General features: G+C 36.8%; 2 protein-coding genes across 11 annotated transcripts in view; one reads left to right on the top strand and one right to left on the bottom strand.

Annotated features, from left to right (window-relative positions):
- LOC118744873 (protein king tubby) overlaps window positions 1–23729 on the bottom strand; it is a 213359-nt gene that overhangs the window by 20383 nt on the left and 169247 nt on the right. The gene's annotated exons all lie outside the window — the stretch shown is intronic.
- Window positions 5635–8527, top strand: LOC118744872 (glycerophosphocholine phosphodiesterase GPCPD1). Its single transcript, XM_036478263.1, has one exon. It carries the CDS (start codon window positions 6268–6270, stop codon window positions 8293–8295), a length of 2028 nt encoding a protein of 675 aa, XP_036334156.1. The 5' UTR covers window positions 5635–6267; the 3' UTR covers window positions 8296–8527.

Here is a 23729-nt window from a genome sequence, read left to right as displayed (position 1 = left end):
GGTGACTTTCTCTGGCAACACTGTGTACAATTTGTATGCGTAAATTGTGTGCCATTATAAAAGCGCGGTTATGCAAGACATGGACTTGACTTGACTTACCTATAAACTTAGAAATGATTACTCAGAGTGTCACCTATTGCCCTTTCTCCTTGTTTTGATCCTCAGCACATGTATTTCTACACGTTAAATTGTAAACTTTTAATTTGTTTGGTTGGAAAATAGATAAAAATTACAATTAAAATAAATGTATTTATGCGTCTAAGTTGTATTTTTTTTTCTGTCTTTATTGGAAAGTTTGATTTTAGATTGCCAGATGAACTACATTTATACGAAAAACTATATTTGCGTGGCATATTTGCAGGGATTTTATTAAAAATTGAAAGGGAAGCATGATTCTCTCACGGCTCTCTTTGCACTTAGAAATTTAACTTAGAAATCAAAAATCTATAGTTTTCCAAGTTTCTAAGTCGAGTTGTTGTTTTTGGGAACTACATACACACGCTGCTCATTTGCCAGATATTAAATTTTCAAGTCAAGTCAAGTCTAAGGGCTAGTTTCTCCAACTCAACTTAACTTAGTTTAGGCACTTTTTGGACTTAAGTCAAAAGTTAGCCTACGTTTTACACAGCTTATTCATGACTAAGTCAAGAAAATTGGCTTAACTATGTTAAGTTGAGTTGGAGAAACCAGCCCTAAGTCTTGCATAACTGAGTTTTCAACTCTACAAACCTAAATATCGCACACCGTCTTCTAAAGGGGCACAACTCAGAATTACATTGCCTCAGCTTTTGCTCTGTATAAATTTTCATAAATTCAAAAATACCAAATTTGGAGTTGTGCCTCTTTTGAAGACGGTGCGCGACCTCTTTTGAAGACGGTGTGCGACTGTATGTACAGCCTTACAAGAAAACAAAAAGGAGTTCACCGTACACCTCTAAGTCTTAAGTGTGTTTGCAAGGCATTTTTGGACCATTTTTTTTTTTTTGGCCTAGCCTAGATGTCGCATAATTACATTATTCGCTGACGCCTATATTCATAAAAAATTTTTTTTTAAATGTTTCTACTGGAATAATCGAAAAATTTCCTTAGCAAAAGTTTAATAATTTTTGGTGGGATTTAAGTTACTGGCATTAGATTAGTACGTTATGGTGATAAGAACTGAGATATAGGGGATAAGTACGAAAACGGGGAACTTGAGGTCAATGAGCTTTGAAACATAAAAAAAATGTCTTCTCTAGATAAGAATATATCATACATTAAGACTTTAAACGCCGAAAACATCGACACCTCTTAACCATACCTTAGACTAAGTCACCTTAAAGCATAAACAGACGGCAGCGTTGATCCAGATTAACTCGGACTTAATCCGGATCAACCGCAGTTAACTCCCGAGTTAGTCCGGTTCAAGGCTGCCGTCTGTTTATGCTTTTAGACTAAGTTAGACTTAGCACAGTATGGTTTGGAGGCGTCGATATGAGGAGAAATATAATAATGCGACCGTACATTCGGCAAAAAAATCAAAAACAAAATGGCTTCGCAAAAATACTTTGGATTCGAAAGATTTTTTTTCTGGTATGGTCTAATGAACATACCTATCCAGAAACAAATTTTGGGACTAAGCTCTAAAGAGACTACTCCGAGATTAGTCTCAATGGCGTTCCTGTTTATTTATTTATTTCTAATAATTTTCGTTTAAAATATAGTTCGATCGATAACAGGAACCATAGAAATAAAATTTAAAAAAATTGCACAAAGTTCACGAAAATGAATCTAACTTCAAAAAATATTCATCAAAATTTCATACTTTTTATTTAGATTTTTGGAATTTTTTTGAGTATGCAGTTTTGTAGCCCATTCAATTTTAGTACATTAAAGTGCAAGTTTCAAGTCACTAAAAATTACCGTTGATTTTTTTTTTCTGAGGATGTTCAGCATTTTCTTCCACGTAACGTATGAACAAAATCAATTTTTATATGGAAGAGAATGCGCAACACCCTCGACAAAAAAAAATTAAAAAAAATGTAATTTTTAGTGAAACTTTGATGAACATTTTTTGAAGTTTGTTTCATTTTTGTGAACTTTGTGTAATTTCTGACATTTTTATTTCTGTGGTTTCTGTTATAGATCGAATCATGGTGAAATAATAATAAAATAATAAGGTGTTGTCACTTAGAGGGTGGTTGTTGTAGTTTTGGCAATTTCGGCATACAGTAATGCCTACTTTATTTATTCCAATTTCAATTCTGGGCAAAATAGAACAAAAAATGGAGCTGACAATTTTGTGAAAAAAGTATGCGTAGGTATCATTTACTACGTTTATACGCACGTATTATTTGCAAATAACAATTTGCAAAATGGCGTTATTTTGGCGGTTAGGGCTCGATATCATTTAGAATTTTGCTGCTATTATTTTTATTGCTGCGAACATACATACATATGTATGCATGTCTGTATGATTTTTTGGACTTTAATTTTAAACGGAAAGGTAGGTGGATTTACGCAAATATGTTGCTCGACTTGTTACTAAATGCTGATTTATAAAAGTATGCCACTGACTGCGGTAGCATCGAAACGTGCGATGGAAAGTTCGCTAGCTTTGACGGTGTACACGTGATCATAATTGACATACAAATTGAATGATTATTTCAGCTATTTGGCTGAATATCTATTTGAGGATTAGGGTTTATGAACTCGTAAATTTTTAATTATAGTATGTAGGAGGGTAAGTGAATAGGCGTTGCGATTAAATAACAATGTCATGTAATCGGTTGGACTTGTTGGATTATGTAATTAATTCGCATAGGTCAATGGGGTAGGTGCCTTTGCCCTGGAGTGATCACATTCGTTTTCAAGAGGTTCTTAGTTGAATAATAAAATATCGCCAGTGATACTGCAAAACGTAATACATACTCTCATAAACTTAAGGCAAAACTGTCTACGTTTTGCTGATGAAGATGAACGATTAACGGAAGCGTTCAGATATGTTCAAGTGACAGATCATTTAAGCACCAATGGTATTAACTGGCGTAGAACGTTTTACAGCATGGCTACTTCTTCTGTTCTCCACTTTTATGCGCTTTTTGGACAAGCGAGTGGTCAAATGGAATTTGCAAAATATACATCGTCACATATTTTCAGTTGAATTTTCCCAATTATTGCAAACAAGTAAATACTGGAACACTTCTAGCAACACTTTGAATAAAAGATTTTGCGTATTTAAAGAAAAGAAAAACTTCATACTAATTAGATGGATTCTATCTGTATTAAAAGATTTTGTATTACAGTATTTTGGCCTTATCGGATTTTCACTGCCACTTGTGGACTTAACAAATTTTCCTTTTATTGAATATAAATGAGAAAAAACAAAGCAAGTAGCTTAATCCTTTTCAAAACATTATATTATTAATTTCTCTTGATTCTTTTATCAATATAAGAGGTTTCATAAAAAGCGGATTTATCAACTTTTCACTCTAAGTTAACGAGATACTACACAGATGGCAGCATTAATCCAGATCAACTCGTTAATTTGGAATTACCTCGGCTAAGCAGTTGATACGGAATAAGTCCTGGAATTAATGCGGATCAGAGGAATTTCCGATGACAACACTAGCCAAACCGACCAGCTGTTATCTATGGTACAAGTGAGAGTGGTGAGAGCTGCGGACTACAATTCCGTAGGACCCAGGTTGGATCCTCGATTCAAGTGATTACTAATATTTTTTTATACATTTTATTTTAATTTTTTTCTTTTATTTCATTTTGTGTATTTTATTATTTGATAATTAAATTTTTTTTACTTTAATTTTATTAGAAAAGTCCACTGCTATAATAACATAAAAAAAATAAAAGCAATAATTGAATGAATTAAAAAAAAACTGAAAGCTCCACTGACCGTAGGACTCGAACTCACGATCTCACGATCCTCTAATCTGCATTACTGCCACCTGTCAGGGTACATTTTTGTCTATTCTTTTACTGACATCCTACCTGTTTCTGGCGGGAGTACATACCCAGGCATGCGAAGAGCGATGTCCACGTTCGGGTAAATGTTTTGAAGACCTTCAGCTCTTAGACATTCCAACAAACTGATAGCACTCTCCCGTTCCTAATTTTTTGTGATGCACTGGGCATGAAAGTGGAGGCATTCTTCTGAAAAATTGTCTTCTAAGTCTGCAGAAAAAACTATTTGTAATGCCGTAGCCTTTTCTTCGACTTCAGACGCGCTCAATTTCGTAAGATTAGTAGCAAAATAAAATTTATTATAAAGTTGCTTATACCTCGGTGTTTTTACAATCATACAGCTTTTAATAGAAAACTACCCGTATACCCGTTTTTGTATTAATTACGTTAAAGCTGTATGATCTAAAAAACGTCTTCCTCTAGTTTTGCGCTGAAATACGCTAAACGATTTTGGGCGAGTCCATTTGAAAATCCCAAGTTAAGCAAAATCTATCCCTACCTAGTCTCTTCCTCCGTTTTGACCAGCATGTTCCGCGGCGTAACAAATGCGTAAAGTGCCATACATTTTTCTCTCGAACACGCCAAGGCTGCACGAGCATGATGATAGATATATAAAGTGTGATTTTCGTTCGTCGAGAGCTAATCTCGACTGAATTTTAAGGCAGACTTTTTATTAGTGTTTATGCCCGATCGATGACAGATGATACTTTGTTTTGCCCGCCATCATTACTAGACCCACGCGCTTTACTTCTGCACCTAATTTCGAGAAGGCAGAACAAAACGTCGAGATTGTTGAGGCCGATGATTTCGGATCAGGAGTCGCCCTGTCTGAAACCATGAAATCTTCAATCGAATATGTGGCCCGTTTCTGTAACTTTGCTATATAACAACGAATGATTCATATCGCAAAGATACAGAAACGGGATAATGAACAAAAGCGTAGGAATTGAGTACAGCTGAGCCACTGTAAATAGATACCCACGTGGCTCACTGGGGTATTGCTAAGCTGAAGAAAGCCGCGATGACTGCCTGGGATCATTATATATCATTATTTCAATGACGAATCTGCTGGTTGAGACTAGCCGCCCGTACTTTGATTTAGAACACATGCAACGCAACATCCCTTGTTTAGCCTCAAAGAGCTTGGACAGGTTATTTCGGATTTGGGTGAAACCAAAGTTTGTGCTCAACGCCATTTTATTTAGCAGGATAAGTTTAGCATGAATAAGAAGTTTCTCTTCTTGCTACCAAATGCAGCACTGAAACCTAAAAAAAAAAATTATTGTATGTGTTAATTTACTTATTTATGATCTGACAGCACGAGTTGCTGAAACTAGAGTTTGGGTGTCCCACAGTGTCATCGCTATTCCTTTATACTAACATGCATCTCTTTTACCAATAGGCCCGAAATTTAAAGGGCGATTCAATTTATAAACTTTCCAGATATTTGTGTCGGACTCTGTACGAAAGCTGGAAAAAAATGTGTGTCGAAGAGGGTTAAACTATATTGTTAAATGTTGACATTGAAATTTTTGCCACTACTACATAATATACATATTAACAACATTCAAACGTGAATGGTTCATTGGAATTAAAAAGGGCACGAGCAGATATTTGCTCATACTAGATGTGTACACCGTTTGTCTGTCGACCGAGTGTTCGGTGATTGCGGATTGTGCAGTGCAACTCATTTAAATTTACTTATTTGAATTATGTAAAATTGCTTTTGTTTTAGAATTTTTGCGCTGATAAGCTTCGAGCTGTTGGTGTATAGAATAACTGGCAGTGGTGGTGGTTGCTAGATAGTTTGTGGCATGTGGGAAGCTCGAATGCGATCAGTGCATTTTTTGACGCAAGCCAAGTACGACGAAACACTCAGAACCAACGGCAAATGATAAGTGTTGAGTAATAAATACACTAAAAATTAATAATCTACACCTGAATGATAATTCAAATTAATCAGTGGAAATCGAACAAATCTGCTAATACTCTTTGAAGCAGGCACATAGTACATAAATAGCCATAAATTTTAATCGAATTTCGAGCAAATACAGACTTTCCTTACACAAAAGCGAATGTGATAAGCGCACTTAGCTAATCTGCGACTACGATAAGCATTCACGTGAACACTTAATAAGTACTTTAAATCAAAAAAAATGTATAAATTCGCAGTGAACGCGCAAACTGTGCGCGACTAAGTGGCATAACCGCCTAGCGATCGATAATTAACGAGTTCTGTGAAGGACGTTTAGCAAAGGATATCTGAATTGCTTGCCGCCAACAATTTTGTATTTGTGTCTCCACGCCATGTTCTCGCTCACCAAGCTCTTCACGCTTTGTATTGTGCTGAGTATTTTCGCTGGTTTGCCACGCGCCGCACAGTGCGACTCCTCCTACTATGAGAAGTACTATACGGCTCGTCGTTTCATACCACTCAAGCGCAACTCGTTGATCCCCTACAACTTCACAGTTTCGCTGAGCGATCAGCCGATTGCTAGCTATGAACAAGTCGCTATGGTTGGCGATGCCAAACAGTTGGGCGGATGGCGCGCCGATAAGGCTATCTTGCTCAATCGCACACAGGATCACAAAGTGTGGACGGCCAGCGTAGCGTTACCCGTAAATACAACGGTAAATTATCGTTACTTTATCGCTGCCGTTGACAATGAGACGGGTGTCGTACACGTACGCCGCTGGGAATCGCACATCAAGGCGCGCAGCTTTGCCGTGGGCACCGTGTCAGGCAATCACACTGATGCTTGTGGCTGGATTGATCCGAAACAACGCGAACTGCAGCGCGGTTGGCTGAATGCGGGCAATATTGTGCAATTCAAGCTCTTTCGCAACCCCTTGAATGTGAATGAGACACGCTTGGGAAATGAAGAGCTGCGCTTGAAGCTGCAGCCGGTGGAGCCGCGTCGCCTGTCTGCCATTCTGCCTTCGGCTAAGGCCAACATGGAGTATGTGCGCATGGTTTACGGTGACAGTTACCTCCGCGCACAGCCAGAGTTTGGTGTGCCCTACAAGCCGAACGACATACTCATATTCCACTCGACGGTGTCACAACTGGACAAAGTAGCTTACCTACTGAAGTTGTATGCAACGCAGAACGGCAATGAGCTGGTGCGGCTGGTGGGTTATCAATATATTTATCCGGAATATTTGCAGGGCACCGAAGGCAGCTTCACCATAAATCTTTTGTCGCCCGTTTGGCTGAATGCCATTGGCAGTTTAGAAGTACAGTATTTGGTAATAAAACCACTGCCGAATTCCACAATCGACTTCCACACATCGTTCGTGGATTATTGGCGCAGCAATTGGACGGCGCTAGATGTTGGACATCGTGGTCTGGGTAAGAGTCTGAAGCAGGCGACTAATGCTCCACCGATAATTGAGAATACGGTCGCTTCCATGAAGGCTTCTGCAGAATTGGGCGCCGATTTGGTGGAGTTTGATGTAATGCTGACAAGCGACTTGGTTCCGGTGATCTACCATGACTACTACATCTATGTGTGCATGGATCCCAAGACACCCACCAGCATCGATGACCTCACCAAAGTGCTCATCAAGGATGTTACCTATGAGCAGTTAAAAAATTTAAAGACCTATCAGGTAATTGGCAACAAGATTATCGAGTATCCGGCGCACAATAATGTGGAGCAGGAGGATCAACGACTCTTTCCACTATTCGAATACTTCCTCACCAAGGTAAATAAATCGGTGGGCTTCGATATTGAAATTAAGTGGCCCCAGTTGACATCGATTGGAACACTCGAGAGCGAACAAACGATTGACAAGAACACCTATATCGATCGCATAGTAGATGTGATGCTACAACATGGCTGCGGACGTTTGAGTTTCTTCACAAGCTTCGATGCCGATATTTGCACGTTGCTGCGCTTTAAGCAGAACATGTATCCGGTTATGTTCCTTTCATCAACTACATTGGGCAGTTTCGCAGATCCACGTTCGGATTCGATCTACGACACTGTGAATAATGCGCAAGCTTTCGATTTGGCAGGCATTGTGCCAAATGCGGTGCACATAAAAAGCAATCCGAATTGGATACAGGTAGCAACGAAACAGGGGAAAAAAGTATTCTTGTGGGGTGATACACTCAAGGATACCGAATCGATTGCTTGGTTCAAAGAACAGGGACCAACCGGGGTGATATATGATCGAATGGACTTGTGGCTGCCACCCGGCAAGCAAACTATTTTCAAGTTAGAAGACGATTTGCCAGAGTTTTTCCAATTGCAATGCTCACCGAACCAGCAGAAAAAGCCAGTGAATTCAACAATCGAGAGTATACTTAGCAATGTTAATTTATTGTAGATATTACGTAGTGAATTACTTATGTATTTGAATTTGTTTTACAGCAAGAAGAACTTGTGTTAAATGTTCCTTATTTTTGTTGGTGAAAAAGTTTATGAATTATTTCCTGTGTTTATATTCTTGGTTGTTGGAGAAGTGGTGATATCTCAAGAGTGGTAAGAAATTGGCAAATTTGGAGTAAGAAAAAAAATCAACGATGAATATTAAATGGTTGTGAAAAAGCATCTTTCGCTTTAAATTGTGATGTTATCTGAAGCCACTTGCGAAAACAGTTAAAATTTCTTTAAAAAACGTTACACAATTTTAGAGTGCTATAATAAGTGCCGTTTTCACAAGTAGGTTTTAAAATTTATCAGCCCTTAAAACACATTTTGCGGAACACAATGTATATTTAAATGGCACATAAAATTTAAGGCCTTGGTCAATGTGTGACGGTACTGATGTGAAAAGGACCGGAATGGGCGATATCGGGAAGGCATTTAAAAATTTTGCGGGCGGGACGGACCAAAATCTTTTTCCGACATCCCGATAAAACCCGCAACCTCCGCAAATTTAAAATAATAACTATAGATCGGCGCCTGCACATATGGTAGTGCTTGGCCGAGCTTCTCCTCTAATTTGTGGTGTGTGTTTTGATGTTGTCACACGAAGGGGAGAGACTAACAGTTTTACGCCGACTCCGAACGTCGGATGTATTTTTAAGAGAAGATGTTTGGTTTTTAATTTTTGGATTTTGGGTTGAACCGAGCTTGAACCCAGGCCCTGCGGATTGGTAGCGCGCAATGCTAACCACGTTTTTTTTTATTATCTAAAATTAATTTGAAAGATATGTGAACTTTTCTTAGTGATAGATTTCGGGACCCGCGGCACTATTCTGAAACACTTCGGGATGGGCGAGTTTATGACTTAAAAACTTAATTTCGGAATGGCCTGAATCGGATTTGAATATTTGGTCAGGCGTAATCAGAATGAGTACACAGCGGATTTTTATTCAAAAAAATTTGCCTAAAAATATGTACCATGTGCGCTTGTTTATCGTTGGCTTAACACATCAAAAAGTGGAAAAAAGAACGACAGTTTACATGGCGAACTTAGCTCAGTGGGCGGACTACTGGCTTTGGACGCAGGGGTCGCTGTATCGAATCCCAGTGACGAATTCTGAAGAGGAGATGTGGTGTTCTCCGAATAACAGCTATAACTTTTACCAAAGTGTACATTATTGCTGTTTTTCCTCATAATTTTCATTAAAAACGGCGTCAAGGTCAGTAAAAATTTATTAAAAATATTTTTTTCCCATGGAACGGTTGATTTAAAAGTTTCGAAACGAGACTAATGTAGGGTAGCCCATAATGTAATTAACAAAGTGAAATCAATATATGACGTACGCTTATTTGAAGATTCAAATGTAAACAATCCATATATTTTACTACATTAACCCTCTTTTGGCTTTTGTTCATGTATGGCACGATGAGCTACATAATCTCAAAGTGTACAAAATACATACGCTATAGATGTATGCATTTTTTACGAACGCATTATCATTTAGCGGATTAAAACACGACTTCTTCAATTACTAGGCCACTTTGTTCTTAAAGATAACAATTCCATAGCCCTTAAAGTACAGGATTCTGCTGGCGTTGGCAGGATAAGACCAAATTAACTTTGGCTTGACTTCCTTTGTATTTCTATTTTGGACTAGTTAATATATATTTGTGAATTTATATATTTTATTGCAATTTGCATTGTGCATTAAGCACACTTTTACTAGATAAAAATAATCATTTATGTAGTACACCCAATGGTGCAACCATATTTTACTCGCAGGTGTTCCATATTAGTAGAGATCTAATATTGACTTCCTTTTACTGATACTCTATGAGAAATTACTGTAGAAAGAAGAGAATTTGGGTGATCATGAGCTTTTGCTGGTGCGCCAAGGCGTAGTTTGTTTTTCAGAAGCACCAAAAGGGATCACGGCCACGCAGTATTTGGTTGTTTGTGACATAAAACGGAGCGTTCGCAATCATCTTATGATTTTTTAATAGGAAACTTGGGAGTATCTATTTCTACATTGGAGGGGTCTGCAGAGCCTCATAATTGTATTCCATATCCCTCGTTTAATAATATAGAGATGTAGATCAAAATTTACGTTTTTGGATATTTTAACACACAATCAATAAGCTCCTTAAGAAGAATATTCTCAGCCTAACAGATGACTAAACTTCCCAAAAATGGCGAAGATATGTGTCGTTCCATCTGCCTATTGGTATACCAATTGTATGAACTGATCAAAACTTTGATTGCGTTTTCCCACAAAATTGAAATTTTGAAATACTTCTGTATATTATTAAACGTGCGATATGTCCATACCGGGTTTAAAACAGACAAATAGGATAAGAGCTTATCCTAGAGTGAGACTTGAGATTTTGGGTTCAGTAACTAGTGATATGAAAAACAAAATGACTGGCGCCCTTTAAGGGATTTGCCCAAAATCACTAAGGTGGTTACTGAGCCAATCAGGAAACAGAATAGTTAAATGTAAACGAAAATATTACGAAATAACGCATGAAAGTTGAGTTGATGGAACTGCAACAGGATTGAGTCGTCTTCGCTTGGCATTTGAATGATTTATTTCACTCGATTGAAGTGTAGGGCGCAAACCCTGGATAGATAATGCAGTCAGTTGAACACCACACGCATTCATCGATTCCCTTCTCTCTGTAACATCATTCGGCTCAATAAACGTACCTTCCTCTTTTTATCACGCTTTTATTTATTATTTTTTTTATTTTTTTATTTTTTTTTTTGTGCCAGCAAGAGTCTGGCATTTCTTTCTTTGTTGCTCTCTATTTTCTAAAACATATTATTTTTGGAATTGTAATAAACAAATTTTAAATTTCAAATATATTTATAAAGTTGCTACTGACAAATGGGTTAATGTAATGACAAAAGTGTTGTCAAATAAGCGTATCGAAAATAAATATGTCATATATTGATTTCACTTTATTTATTACACTAGGGGTAGCCTTGGTAACATTATTCTTGTGAACAAGTGCATTGACGAGCAATACACGGAAGCACAGCTCGTGTCTCTTTATCCTTCTTTTTTTCTTCATAGCTTCTTTAAGTTTTCTTTAAAAGCGTAGCGAAGTGTTCTAGAGTAATATTTATGATACGTCTTTATAAATACACGACTGACATGATGATTCACAATGCCAGAAACTTGAGTTGCCCGCCGATTGTACTTGCAATACCTTGAATTTCTGAGGCGCTGTACGCTGTGGCATTTCGTCCCAAACGTTGGTCTAAAATATTTTATGGATTTAACAGATTTTGTATTTCAGAATAAAAATGGAAAAGAAAGATTTATTTATTGATACCAATGCCATTATTCATTACGAATGTAAGTATGTAGATTAAGGCGTATCACGAAAAAAAGTTTAGCGTGTGTCAGTTTTATTTGAATACTTATGTGGAGAAAAAATTTTGGGTGTAAAATATCAAATAAGAAAGTTATAGCAAAAACGCGATTTAGAGGCTTTTTGCGGGTGCCAAAAAAAATGTTTACGCCAACATTTTTTTTGAACATAAGTGTATAAATAAAACTGACACACGATAAGCTTTTTTTCTTTCATATGCCGTGATACGGCTTAATGTAGATGCATAGAATGTGAAGATATTAAAAATATTAAGTTAATTCTTCAAAATATAACCCTATTCTCACACATTGATCGCATGACTATGTCAGAGATAAATACTACGCCTAAAATATAAGTGGTAATCTCCAAGTCTTACACGTTGTACGGATCGCACGAAATACAAAAAATACTCTTCTAAATTAGGAAGCACTGCAACAACAATACAGCTAGCACAGAGTCGCATTCATCTTGCTATGCTTTTTTGAAAAATCGTACATGGGTCCAGACGTTGCATACTTTGCAGCGATAGGAAATACTGTTTCCCATGTATTTTGTTTGTGTGTTTGCAAATTATGCAATCCGTGCTACGTGCAACGGCTTTGCAAGATTTCGAGAATACCTCTATTGTTTCGTAATGTTCGCGCACTCCGTAGGTCATAACCAGGACTGGGCGACGCCGACTGTGCAGTACCCTCGGGGTAGTGTAGTTTAGCGATTCATTATGAATAAGTAATTAATTTTCGCTTAATTCTAACCTTCAACTTCGTCTATATGAACACGCCACGTTGCCCCGAGGGTGCTGCGCAGTCATCATCATTAAAGCGCTTAAAATCCATTTATAGCAAAGTCAAAATAAAATAATTAAGAAAGGACTTAATAGAATTATTTTTTATATATATATATAGTGAAACTTTGAAGTAAGGGGCCTGGACCCTACCTGGCTACGCCTATGGTAAAGATAGTTGTCAGCAGTTGAGTTTTGTCATTGGCGTAGGAATAGGGCTGTATATTTCATTGGTACTTTTTCCACAAATGTTTACGTGTAATATAATAGCTTTTCCATTCGAGAATAATCTTGCGTACCAACAGACGGACAGACCGAAGGACGGACATTCAGAAAGTGAGTCCCAATATTTTGTTATACTTACTGTTGGATTCAAATTAATAAAGCACAAAGCAAAAAAGATTATAAAATATTTAAATCTGGGAGTCTTGGATAACTAAACAGCTGAGATAAGCGTGCGGTAAACTTCGGCCAATTGTATGTTGTGCTGGTCGGCTCTAACGCCTTGCTGTCAGCACTTTTGATTACAAAAATTATCTGTCTTTTGAGAAAGAACATGAGCGTAGACAAATTTAAAAAAAGAAACGCATTTATGGCCAGATTTCGTGTGTGTGTGCTGTTGAATCGATTTTGTGTCATTGCACAGACTCTTCGACCCATACCATGGTGTAATAAAAACATGTTAATTACAGTAGAGAAGTTTTTGTTGTAGTTTTGACAACTTCGGAAGACAGACTGACAAGTCCAGGAATTCCATAACTCCTTTATACACGTGCCAGTTCGTTATTAATAAAAAATGGATACTTAAACCGAGGACAATACTCGATAAGGAAAAGAACCTTTAAAGAACAAAGGCCAAAGTGAAAGCACATTATGGGATCGCTACCCTATACTCCAACTAGAGCCCTTGACATTCCTCAACCTCCTCTATAGTGCAGTCAGACAAAAGGCTCTGGAAAAGTGGGGCTAGATAAGGTTCGGTCACTAAAGAACTCTTAACATCGACAAGAAGGGCTAATACGGCCCTTCACTTAAAGCTGGCAATAATGTTATTATCATCTCACACCTCTAACTCAATGATAGAAAAAGGGGTGGACGTGGGTTGACTGTAATTAAAATCAGATCATATCGCCTTCCTAACGTCTGCAGTGGATTTCTTTGCCAAGTAGAAGGATGCTTGTCTTTTTTAAAATAGTGTGGTATGCTTTCAGGATCCAAAGTAGAGAGGTCGAGAATTGTACGGAAACGGCGCGCCAACTCCGCTCTTTGTTGGCTTCTGAACGTAGCAATATCGAAGGTATCGAAACGGCTGATATGATGGCTAGGAACGAGTTGAAATGCAGATGAGAGATACAAATAACTCACCTGATATTCTGGGGGGAATTTAAGAAAGCAGACGACAGCCGTAACAAATGACCTATAGAACAACCGAGGTGATTGTGACGCCTCATGGTATTTATGGTAGATACTCAATAAGAAACAAACTAGGGAATTTTTCCCGTTAAACAAATCCGCTGTAAGAGTTCTTACCGGTGACATTGCCCCAATGCTCCGACGATGGCGTATACCAACAAGTTTTCTAAGCATAAATGGTTTCACAAACACTATTATAACACATTGGTATAAAGAAACGCATAGAGGGATTTACCTCCTCCTGGCACTCACACAGAGCATTTACTATGGGCAAGGCTGCCCCAAGTGAAAGCATGAAAGCTGCTTACACGTCATCCTAACCTAAAGTAAACCTACTCGTCGCATAGGCAAATTAACATAATATTAAAATATTATTTTAAAGTTGGTGCGCGTAGAATGAAAATTTTAAACAGATATGTCTAAATGTTGAGAGAAGGAGAAAAGTAATTTAACACTAACCTGTTGAGGGAACTCTTTCATTACTATTAAAGTTTTCGCTACATACTACATATGTATGTACATTAGGGTGGTCCTTAAATATAGGAAACAAATTTTTACACAAGATTTTCTTAGCCTCAACCCCTAGGTCGATGCTACTATAGTCGAAGATATCACGTATAAATTTTAGTCCCAATTGGAGATTACTTTATGAAAACGTCTTAACCGTCTCTAATCGTGACCAAAATTTATATGTGATACCTTCGACTTTAGTAGTATCGATTTTGGGTAATAAATGAAACAAATATTTTAAATTTTTTGAGTCTCCATGGAGTTATCTGGCCCTTGTCCCCTTTATATGTGATACCTTCGACTATAGTAGTATCGATCTTGGGTATTAGATGAAAAAAAAATAATATTTTTTTTTGATTCTCTATAGAGGAATCCATATTTTCCCCTCTGCGCGGCACACCTTAACCGTCTCCAATCTGTGACCGTGGTATTAGCGATTGAGGGGGTTCGACTGAAAAAATCGTTAATTTGATTTTTAAGGACCACCCTAATGTACATATGTCATTTTATTTCATTCCAATCATTTGTCTTAGATATTGTAAAATTTATCGAAGAGCTGCATCGAAAATGAAGTGCTATTCCGTATGTACGTATGTACTATTGCACAGTTATATAATTGTACAATTAAGCGACTGTTATAAGCATTGTTTGACTCGCAGGAGCAGTTAATTTGAGTTGACAGCAGAGAATAAATTGCATTCAAGTTTCCTCGACTGCATTCATTCATTGAACGTTATTGAAACTGTACGGAGTGTCAATTATGAGTTTTTGTGGTGAATATTATATGCAGTAGGCGCACAGGCCGCACAGTGGTTCGGATCGCAAATCTAGCTGGACGAAACTATTTAAACAAATACTCGTTGATGGATCTTTACACCACTTCTTATCTAGGGGATTTTTGAGTAGCTGATTACGAATCTGAATCACTTATCAAAAATTCAAAATGGCGGATCCAATATGGCGGACGAAAATTAAAAAAAATCGGTAGATTTCTATGAAACTGGGTATCTGGGGGTTTTCTGGGTCGCTGATTACATATCTAAAGTCATTTACCAAAAACTCAAAAATTAAAAAAATTTAAAATTTAAAAAAATCGGTAGATTTCTAGGTAACTGGGTATCTGGGGATTTTCTGGGTTGCTGATTACTAATCAAAAGTCATTTACTTAATTTACTTTATTTGCTTCGGAACGAGCATTTTCATCAGATATTTCTTTCAATTTACTAATCACATAATCACGGACACCTTATTGCCTTTTAGAAGTTTCAGCAACACCAAATGTCAAACAACTCACTTCTTAAGATTTTATTTACCATGATTAAATTTAAGATCACAGCAAGAAACACAAATAAATTTCAGAAAAAATTTTATAACAGCGCTTAAAGATTTGCATGCGTTTTATAATTTTTTAATTTCAGAAAGCAGAAAATTCGCGAGGTACTATTTTTTTAAACTCTTACATAACCAAAGGTTTTATAACTCCAAGTATTTTTCTGTTTTAACACACAACCCCTCCCCCCCTCTCCCCCGTGGATCCGCCACTGATCTTATATTTATATTCAGATACATTCCTGATAATAATTACTTTGGAATTTTGAGATTTGACATACCGTCACTAAAATGTAAATATCTAAGCCAATTGGTTAGACTTGGTTATCGAACTTACCCTCTTCATTTGCGAAGGTATAAAGAATAATATGCAAGTGGTTTTATAACGGCCTTCGGCGGCCTTTACTTTTCCTACTCTTTAATTTATTTTTTTAATTAATCAAAACGACGATTTTTCAGAATAAATTTGCTTATACCAGTGTGGACATAAATTGCGTTATGACCCCTGAATCTATAGTGGAATAAGTGTAATTTTTTGTTTATAAAGTCAATTTGCAATTATGCAAATATTTGTGAGTGCAATTAGCAGTCTTTTAAGTTAAATTTCAGCTTTTAAAATAGAGTTCTCAAATAGGCGGCGTTGACTTACCTCCTTTTGTTTGTTTTCATATGTTAATGCTTTAATAAATGAAATTTCTATTTGAATGTATTGTCAGGAATGTATTGTCAGGAATGTATTCCAAGTACCATTAAGTATTTTAAAAATAAAAAAATTTTGACTTTCGTCCAGCTAGATCTGCTATCCGAACCACTGTGGGCCGCACCTATGCTACGAGTACTGGTTTGATGTTTTGTATTACAGCGCAGAGTATGAATATCAGTATTTCAAATATTAATATACTTGCTGTGTTAAATAGCTCTCCGTTATTTCTAAATGTAAAAATACAAAGCACTAGTATTTTCTCATTTCATTTCGATGGCTGAGTGGAAGATCGACCTATCTCGGCAGCCAGTTCGAAAACGCCCTATCTCAGAAAACTTTACAAGAACGCCCTACTTCAGAATTTTATTGAAAAACAATCTGTTTCAGAATTTTATTGAAAAACACTTTATCTCAGAATTTTGTTGAAGAACGCCCTATCTCAGAACTCGGTTCAAAAACGCCCTATCTCAAATGAAAATACATTGAAAATAAGCCGAGATAGGGCGTTTTTGAATCGGCAGCTCAGATAGGGCGTTATTCAACCCAATTCTCAGATAGGGTGTTTTCCAATCAAATTCTGAAGTAGGGCGTTCTTGAAAAGTTTTCTGAGATAAAGCGTTGTAGAAAAATTTTCTGAGATAGGGCGTTTTCGAACTGTCTTATTGAGTATCTACCATAAATACCATCAGGTGTCACAATCACCTCGGTTGTTCTATAGGTCATTTGTTACGGCTGTGATAGAGTCGTTTCGTAAATTCCCCCCAGAATATCATGTGATTTATTTGCATCTCTGATCTCCATTTTCGACTCGTTCCTAGCCATCATATCAGCCGTTTCGATACCTTCGATATTGCTACGTTCAGAAGCCAACAAAGAGCGGAGTTGGCTTCCACTCAACCATCGATTTCTGAATCATAGCAGAAGGAACTGACCAATATTTCCCGCCTGAATGCTTGTTTTTTGGAATAAAAGAGACTGAGGGTTTGTATTTTGTTTTGACACTTCGAAACTTTATGTACATATGTACATAAGTAGATATATTGGGTCATACGATTTTTGCGTTAAAGTTTTGAATCAAATGCTCATTACACTGTGAGACAAATGGTAGGGGTCAGTGATCGGGAAGGGTTCAAACTACCGGGGAAAGTTATATCGGTAAAAAAGAAGTCATACGTGTCCCGGCGTTTCGCTTGGTCACGTCTAGGAATCGAGATATAACGATTTAAAGTTAGTAACTATCACATAGGGGAAATTGTCACCTTTGGTGGTCTTTTTTTTGACATAACTCGAGAACCACTAGTCCGATTTTGCTCAAACAAATTTAAACAAATTAAAAATTACAATTCCTTTAATCTGTTCATATAACGTTTTTCTATATAATCAACAGTTTTGCCGGTAAAAATAAATGTATGAAGAAAAAAAATATTTGTTGCCTAAAATATTAAATTTTTTTATTTTTTAAATTCATAAAAAATCCAAAACGGAAAAAAGGCAAGTTGTATTGCTTTCACGCATAACCTTTAAGCAAAATGAGACATAGATCATGAAAATCGATGGACGCGTTTCGCTTTTATTCACAATTAAGTGAAGGTATCTCATTTTGACAAGAATATTGATTTTATGTTTCAATGAATTTGGATAATATTTATTATATATTATTTATTATTAACACGTAAAATTAAAAATTATTACAGGTAATTATTAGGTTATTACATAGATACATAGGTTATAAAAATCGATGAACGCAAAACTTATTTTCGTTTTAGTAACGAGTAACGAATTAAAAAAAAAAATTTTAATTTTTAGGCAAAAATAATTTTTTTTTCTTCATACTTTCTTTCTTCATTTATTTTTACCGGCAAAACTGTTGTGTATATAGAAAAACGTTATATTAACAGATTAAAGGAATTGTAATTTTTATTTATTTTTTTTTTTTTGAGCAAAATCGGACTAGTGGTTCTCGAGTTATGTCAAAAAAAAGACCACCAAAGGTGACAATTTCCCCTATATGATAGTTACTAACTTCAAATCGATATATCTCGATTCCTAGACGTGACCCAGCGAAACGCCGGGCCACGTATAACTTGTTTTTGACCGATATAACATTTCCCGTTGGTTTCATCCCATCCCGATTTTGACTGTCGCATAGTGTTATTTAAGCATTTTCTTCTTGTTTGGCGCTTTAATCGCCTGTCAGTTATTCATTTTTTGATAAGTAAAAAGTGCAACACTTTACAATAAACAACTTTACTTTTCAATAAAAAGGCTTATCCAAAAGTTGTAAAGTGATAAGTGATAAGTCGTTGGTGCAATTGGGCCCTGCTTAAACATTTTCAGTACACTATTGCGTAGTACAACTCCGTATGATATGTTTTATTGCCCTGCGTGGCCGATTGTGCATATTGATGTGTAGTTTTGGCGGGAATCCGAAATTAAACTTGGCTTCGCAGAGGCAGCTTCTCTTCGTGATGTAAAAAGCGGCTATAAAATCCACTCGACAGTCTCGTCAAACCTGGTTTCAAGCCTGACACGACTCAATCTTTTAATGAAGGTATATAGTATTTCACACAGTACCTTAATTCTTAAGCAGGGAACACATGATTTGTACATTTGTACAGATTTGTACATTTTCATAGTAACAGAGTGTTGTTGGTTGGAATGTTTTTTACTGAACTGAACTAATTTTGGATACACATTCCTAGAAAACACCTCTCTGTGACTGCATGTGATCCCACTTAAGAGTCGAGTGACGCATGTTCTTTATGGCACAGATGCGTATGGGGACCTTAGATGTTGAATCCTCTGCGTGAACGGACATCACGAACGCTCGAAGGATATCCTGCACCTTGGTTCTTTGTTGTATGAACAGGATACAACCAAGTGATTTTATGGATGTTTTTCAGGTTCTCACGAAATCGCTTCTTAATCTCATCGTTATCCTTTTCCGCGGGGTACGCTCACAAACTAAGCTGATGTGGTTGAATTTAGACTTAATGCGGATTGTGGAAACTCGTTCGCTGATATGCGTGAACCTGGAGAAAGATGTCGGAGTGTACTGAATACATCGGAGTGGCTCCACTAAAGCCCATCTCTTTCTGACCCATGCCTCTATAGAGTTGGTTATCGCATCTCGCACATGAGTTTCCCATGTTGCCTAGGGTGCGCAAAAGTGAACACAAGAGTATTATTAAACAAATGAAATAATAATTCTAGAAGCCACTGTATTTTTGCCATCCGTGTTTATTTTGTATAAACTCTACAATTGTATTTCCATATGATCCATGATGCAATAATGAAAGGTGTTATACGTTGGCAACTTCTCGCTCTAATCCGCCATCTTGAACTACCTTAGGAGAAACAGTGTTGTTTCTTTGCAATTTTCACTGAACATTTCCCAAAATATTAGAAAAAAATTCTGAACAAGCTACATTGATCCAATTTTCGTTGTTCGTTTTGTTCTTATTCGCTGACATTTGTTTTCCAATTGCGTGAAATTTGGTAAGTATTGTAATAAAACCGAATTATTTTACAAATAAATTATAATTTTGCATTTATTAGGTCATTTCCTTAGTGTTTCGTTGACCGACCTGTGCCGGTATTGTGATTAAGAGCTAATACACGTAAGTTACAACATATTATTTTGACTTTATTGATGAACCATTCCATTTGAGCTCTTTGTTATTTCAAAACCTAAGGAACCATTTATTCGCAGATTTTTCGGACGATTCTGCCGTGCTGCGTTCCTGCTCCGCCTGTATATTGCTCCGCCCGTATTTTATAGTGTTGCGTTCCTGTTGCGCCTTTGCATTAGTGTGTGCGTTGTGATTTAGACACGTTGAAGTAAGTTGAAACCAGGTTCTCGTTTGTTAAAAACCTAAAAAACCATTTATTTGCTGATTTTTTGTATGCTTCTGCTGTGCTGCGTTCCTGCTCCACCCGTGTATTAGATTGCTGCGTTCCTGTTAACATACATATCGTCGCTTAAAGTACAAAACCGCGTAACTGACATTTGCTGCTAAAAATTGGATTCGCTCACACACGTTTTTGGATCAATCCTTATCCATTCTTCCTGAAATATACTAGCCAAAAATGCGATTGCTTTTTACAAAAAGATAACCATTTTGAAATATGAATGTTTTTACTCTCTAGAAATTAATTTATGCAACCTCGCATACGTGGGTTTGCATTATCTCTATACGCGGTTTTGCAATTTATTGATACATGGTTTTGTACTTTAAACGACGATATGTATGTAGATGTATGTACATGTATATCACATATATTGACTTAGATATGTATACACAATTAATGGTGTACATAAATTTTTTTATATTGAAACTAGATATGTATATAGTACATATTTTATTATTATTAGTCGGTTCAAAAAAGTCCTATCTCAAATAAAAATACTTCGAAAATGTGCTGAGATAGGGTGTTTTTGAACCGAGTTCCGAGATAGGGCATTTTTCAATCAAATTCTAAAATAGGGCGTTTTTCAGCCAAATTTTGAAATAGGGCGTTGAAAAGCTTTCTGATATCGGGCGTTTTCGACGTGGCTGCCGAGATAGGTCGATCTTCTACTCAGCCATCGATATATGGTCGAAGTTTTCGTTATATAGAAGACGATTAAACACGATTTGTTTTTAATCGATTCTAAAAAAACTAAGGTCATTTATAGCCACTTCAAACTTGCATATAATTAGACTAAAATTGAAGGGGCTATAAAACTGAGTGCTCAAAAAAATTCTAACACTTCTGAGAAAAAAGTTTGAATTTTGGTTGAAAATTTGTTGTATTTTTTGTAGTTTTCTACGAAGTTTTAAAATTCGGTTTATATGAGTTTTGTTAGAAATTCAACTTTAATTTTGTTGCAAATTCTTAGCAATAAATAAATTAACATGAGAGGGAAATAATATTACTTTGAAATGGGGTTGCTATTGATATGACCGATACTGTATGTATATAATAAATTTTGTACAATTAAAAAAGTGGATTTACTAAAATGAACACAACGTATTAATTACAAATTCTGAAATATGTCGTCAATTTCAAAAACAAATAAATAAAACTTTAAAAAGTAGTCAATGCTTGCTGTATGACACGAACTTGGATATACGTGGACTTGGGTAATGTATAATTCCTTATATGATTCCTCAAAGTATCCCTTGTATAACACTGTGGAACACAAAAAAACCTTGGTGCGAAAATATCAGGTTTGATAGCTGTTGGCCATACCAATAATGCCTCATACTAAGATTTACTAGATCAATTCGTGTTCTCCGAGAAAAAAAAATTTCACGATCCAAAAATCTGAAAAATTGTTTTTCTCCAAAGTTTGAACATTTATCGTTTTTGGCCTATATTTTGTTGAAAATACCATACAAAGCAAATATAGGGCAAAAAACAAAGAACTTTCAAAATTTTGAGAAAAGAATTTGGCGGCTATACTCAGATTTTTGCATCGTGACATTTTTTTTTCTCGAGAACACGAATTGATCTAGTAAAACTGAGCATGAGGCATTATTGGTATGGTCAACAGCTATGAAACCTGATATATGCGCACAAGAAGCCTATATGAAAGAGGGGGACAAAAGATCACACGTAAATGAATTCCTCTTTTTGGCCTGTACAATATAAGGGACACATTTCAAATTCATAAGGGATAATTTTCTTAGTGATACGGCTCATAAAAGGAATTATATAAGCCATATTGTTCTAGCTGGGTATTCATCAGCTCGAAAATTTTAAGCATATTATCATATTCCTGTGAATAAAAACACGCCTAATTTTATTATTTTAATTATCTACAATTTTATGAGACTACCAAGCCATATATATACCTATTCTGATAATCGGAACGCTGTTGAGAAGGCATACAATTTAGTACTTTTTCAACTAAAAGGCTTTTTTTTATTCCCGTTTATCTTGTACTTCCAAAATACAATATTGACCTAAGGTAGTTCGATTTCGAGCTGTCACAACGTACAACACCTTTCATTATTGCATCATGCATATGATCGTCTTTCCAAATATTTCTACGCTGTCAAGAGGTGTCTGCTGTAATTTAAAATGTAGCGTAAATTTTAAAATTTTGTTGCTAAATTTCTGTGTAGGTTTTAGTAAAAATTACCGTACTTTCTCGCCTAATTCAACTTATTTTCAAACAATCCAAAAATGACTGAATCAGCAGCGAATGTGCATTTCGTGGTTAATTTATCTGGCATCCGCTTGGCGCCCTATGAAGTGGTCGCTGTGATGGGCAATCAAGAAGCACTCGGTAAGTGGGACGTACAATCAGCGGCGCTCTTGAAACGCAGCAAAGATGACTACAACGAGTGGTGTGGTTCGATTGTGCTATCACTTTACAAATTGTTGCGCTATCGCTATTTCATCGCCGCCGTAGACAAGGCAACTCAGCTAGTGCAGGCGCGTCGGTGGGAGATACAAGAGCGCGCTCGTGAAGTCCAACTGTTAGATGCGGAAGAGAAATGTTACGATAGGTTCGGCTACATGTGTCCCAATAAACCGAAGGTGCGTAAAGCTTGGCTTAATACAGGACATGCGGTACTTTTCAAATTATTCAGCAATGCACTAGAGTTCAAAACTAACTTGCCTACAGTGCCGGAGGAGAAGGTGCGCATCAAGTTGGAGCCTGTCAATCCCGATCTGATGCTACCCATACTGTCATCTGCGCGTGCATATGCCCAATACTCCAGTATGCTTTATGGCAGCAGCCAAATGAAAGATCAGCCTGATTTGGGTGTGATCTACAATAATAACACGTTGCTATTTCAAGTGTTAATGGTGGACAAGGCTTTGGTAGGCTACATGCTGAAGTTGTATTTGTCGAATGAGTCGACCGGTAGCGCGCAGCTTCTGGGTCAGCAGTATATACCGCCTGAGGCGGTGAACACCAGCGAAGGTCAATTGACACTAAGTTTTTCTGGAAGCTGTAATGGCGTAGAGTTGGCAAAATTGAAAATTAAATACGTAGTCATAAATTCAATGCCCGACTGGAAGGTGAAATTGAATACGTCCTTTTTACAATACTGGCCAAAACGTTGGAAAGGGCTGGACATTGGACATCGCGGCATTGGACGCAGTTTCGTTGCTGAAAACCCAGCGCCAGTCACCGAGAACACATTGCGTTCTATGAATGCAGCGTTCAGCGCAGGCGCGGACATGGTGGAGTTTGATGTGATGCTAACTAGAGATATGGTGCCGATCATCTTTCACGATTTTGATGTACTCACATGCAGTTCGGAATCTGAAAAAC

This window comes from Rhagoletis pomonella, unplaced genomic scaffold, assembly GCF_013731165.1.
Source record: "Rhagoletis pomonella isolate Grant_MI unplaced genomic scaffold, Rhpom_1.0 Rhpom_scaffold_00008, whole genome shotgun sequence".
Classification (NCBI taxonomy): Eukaryota; Metazoa; Arthropoda; class Insecta; order Diptera; family Tephritidae; genus Rhagoletis; species Rhagoletis pomonella.
Note: the sequence above shows the minus strand (reverse complement) of the source record. Positions and strands in the feature narration are given on the sequence as shown.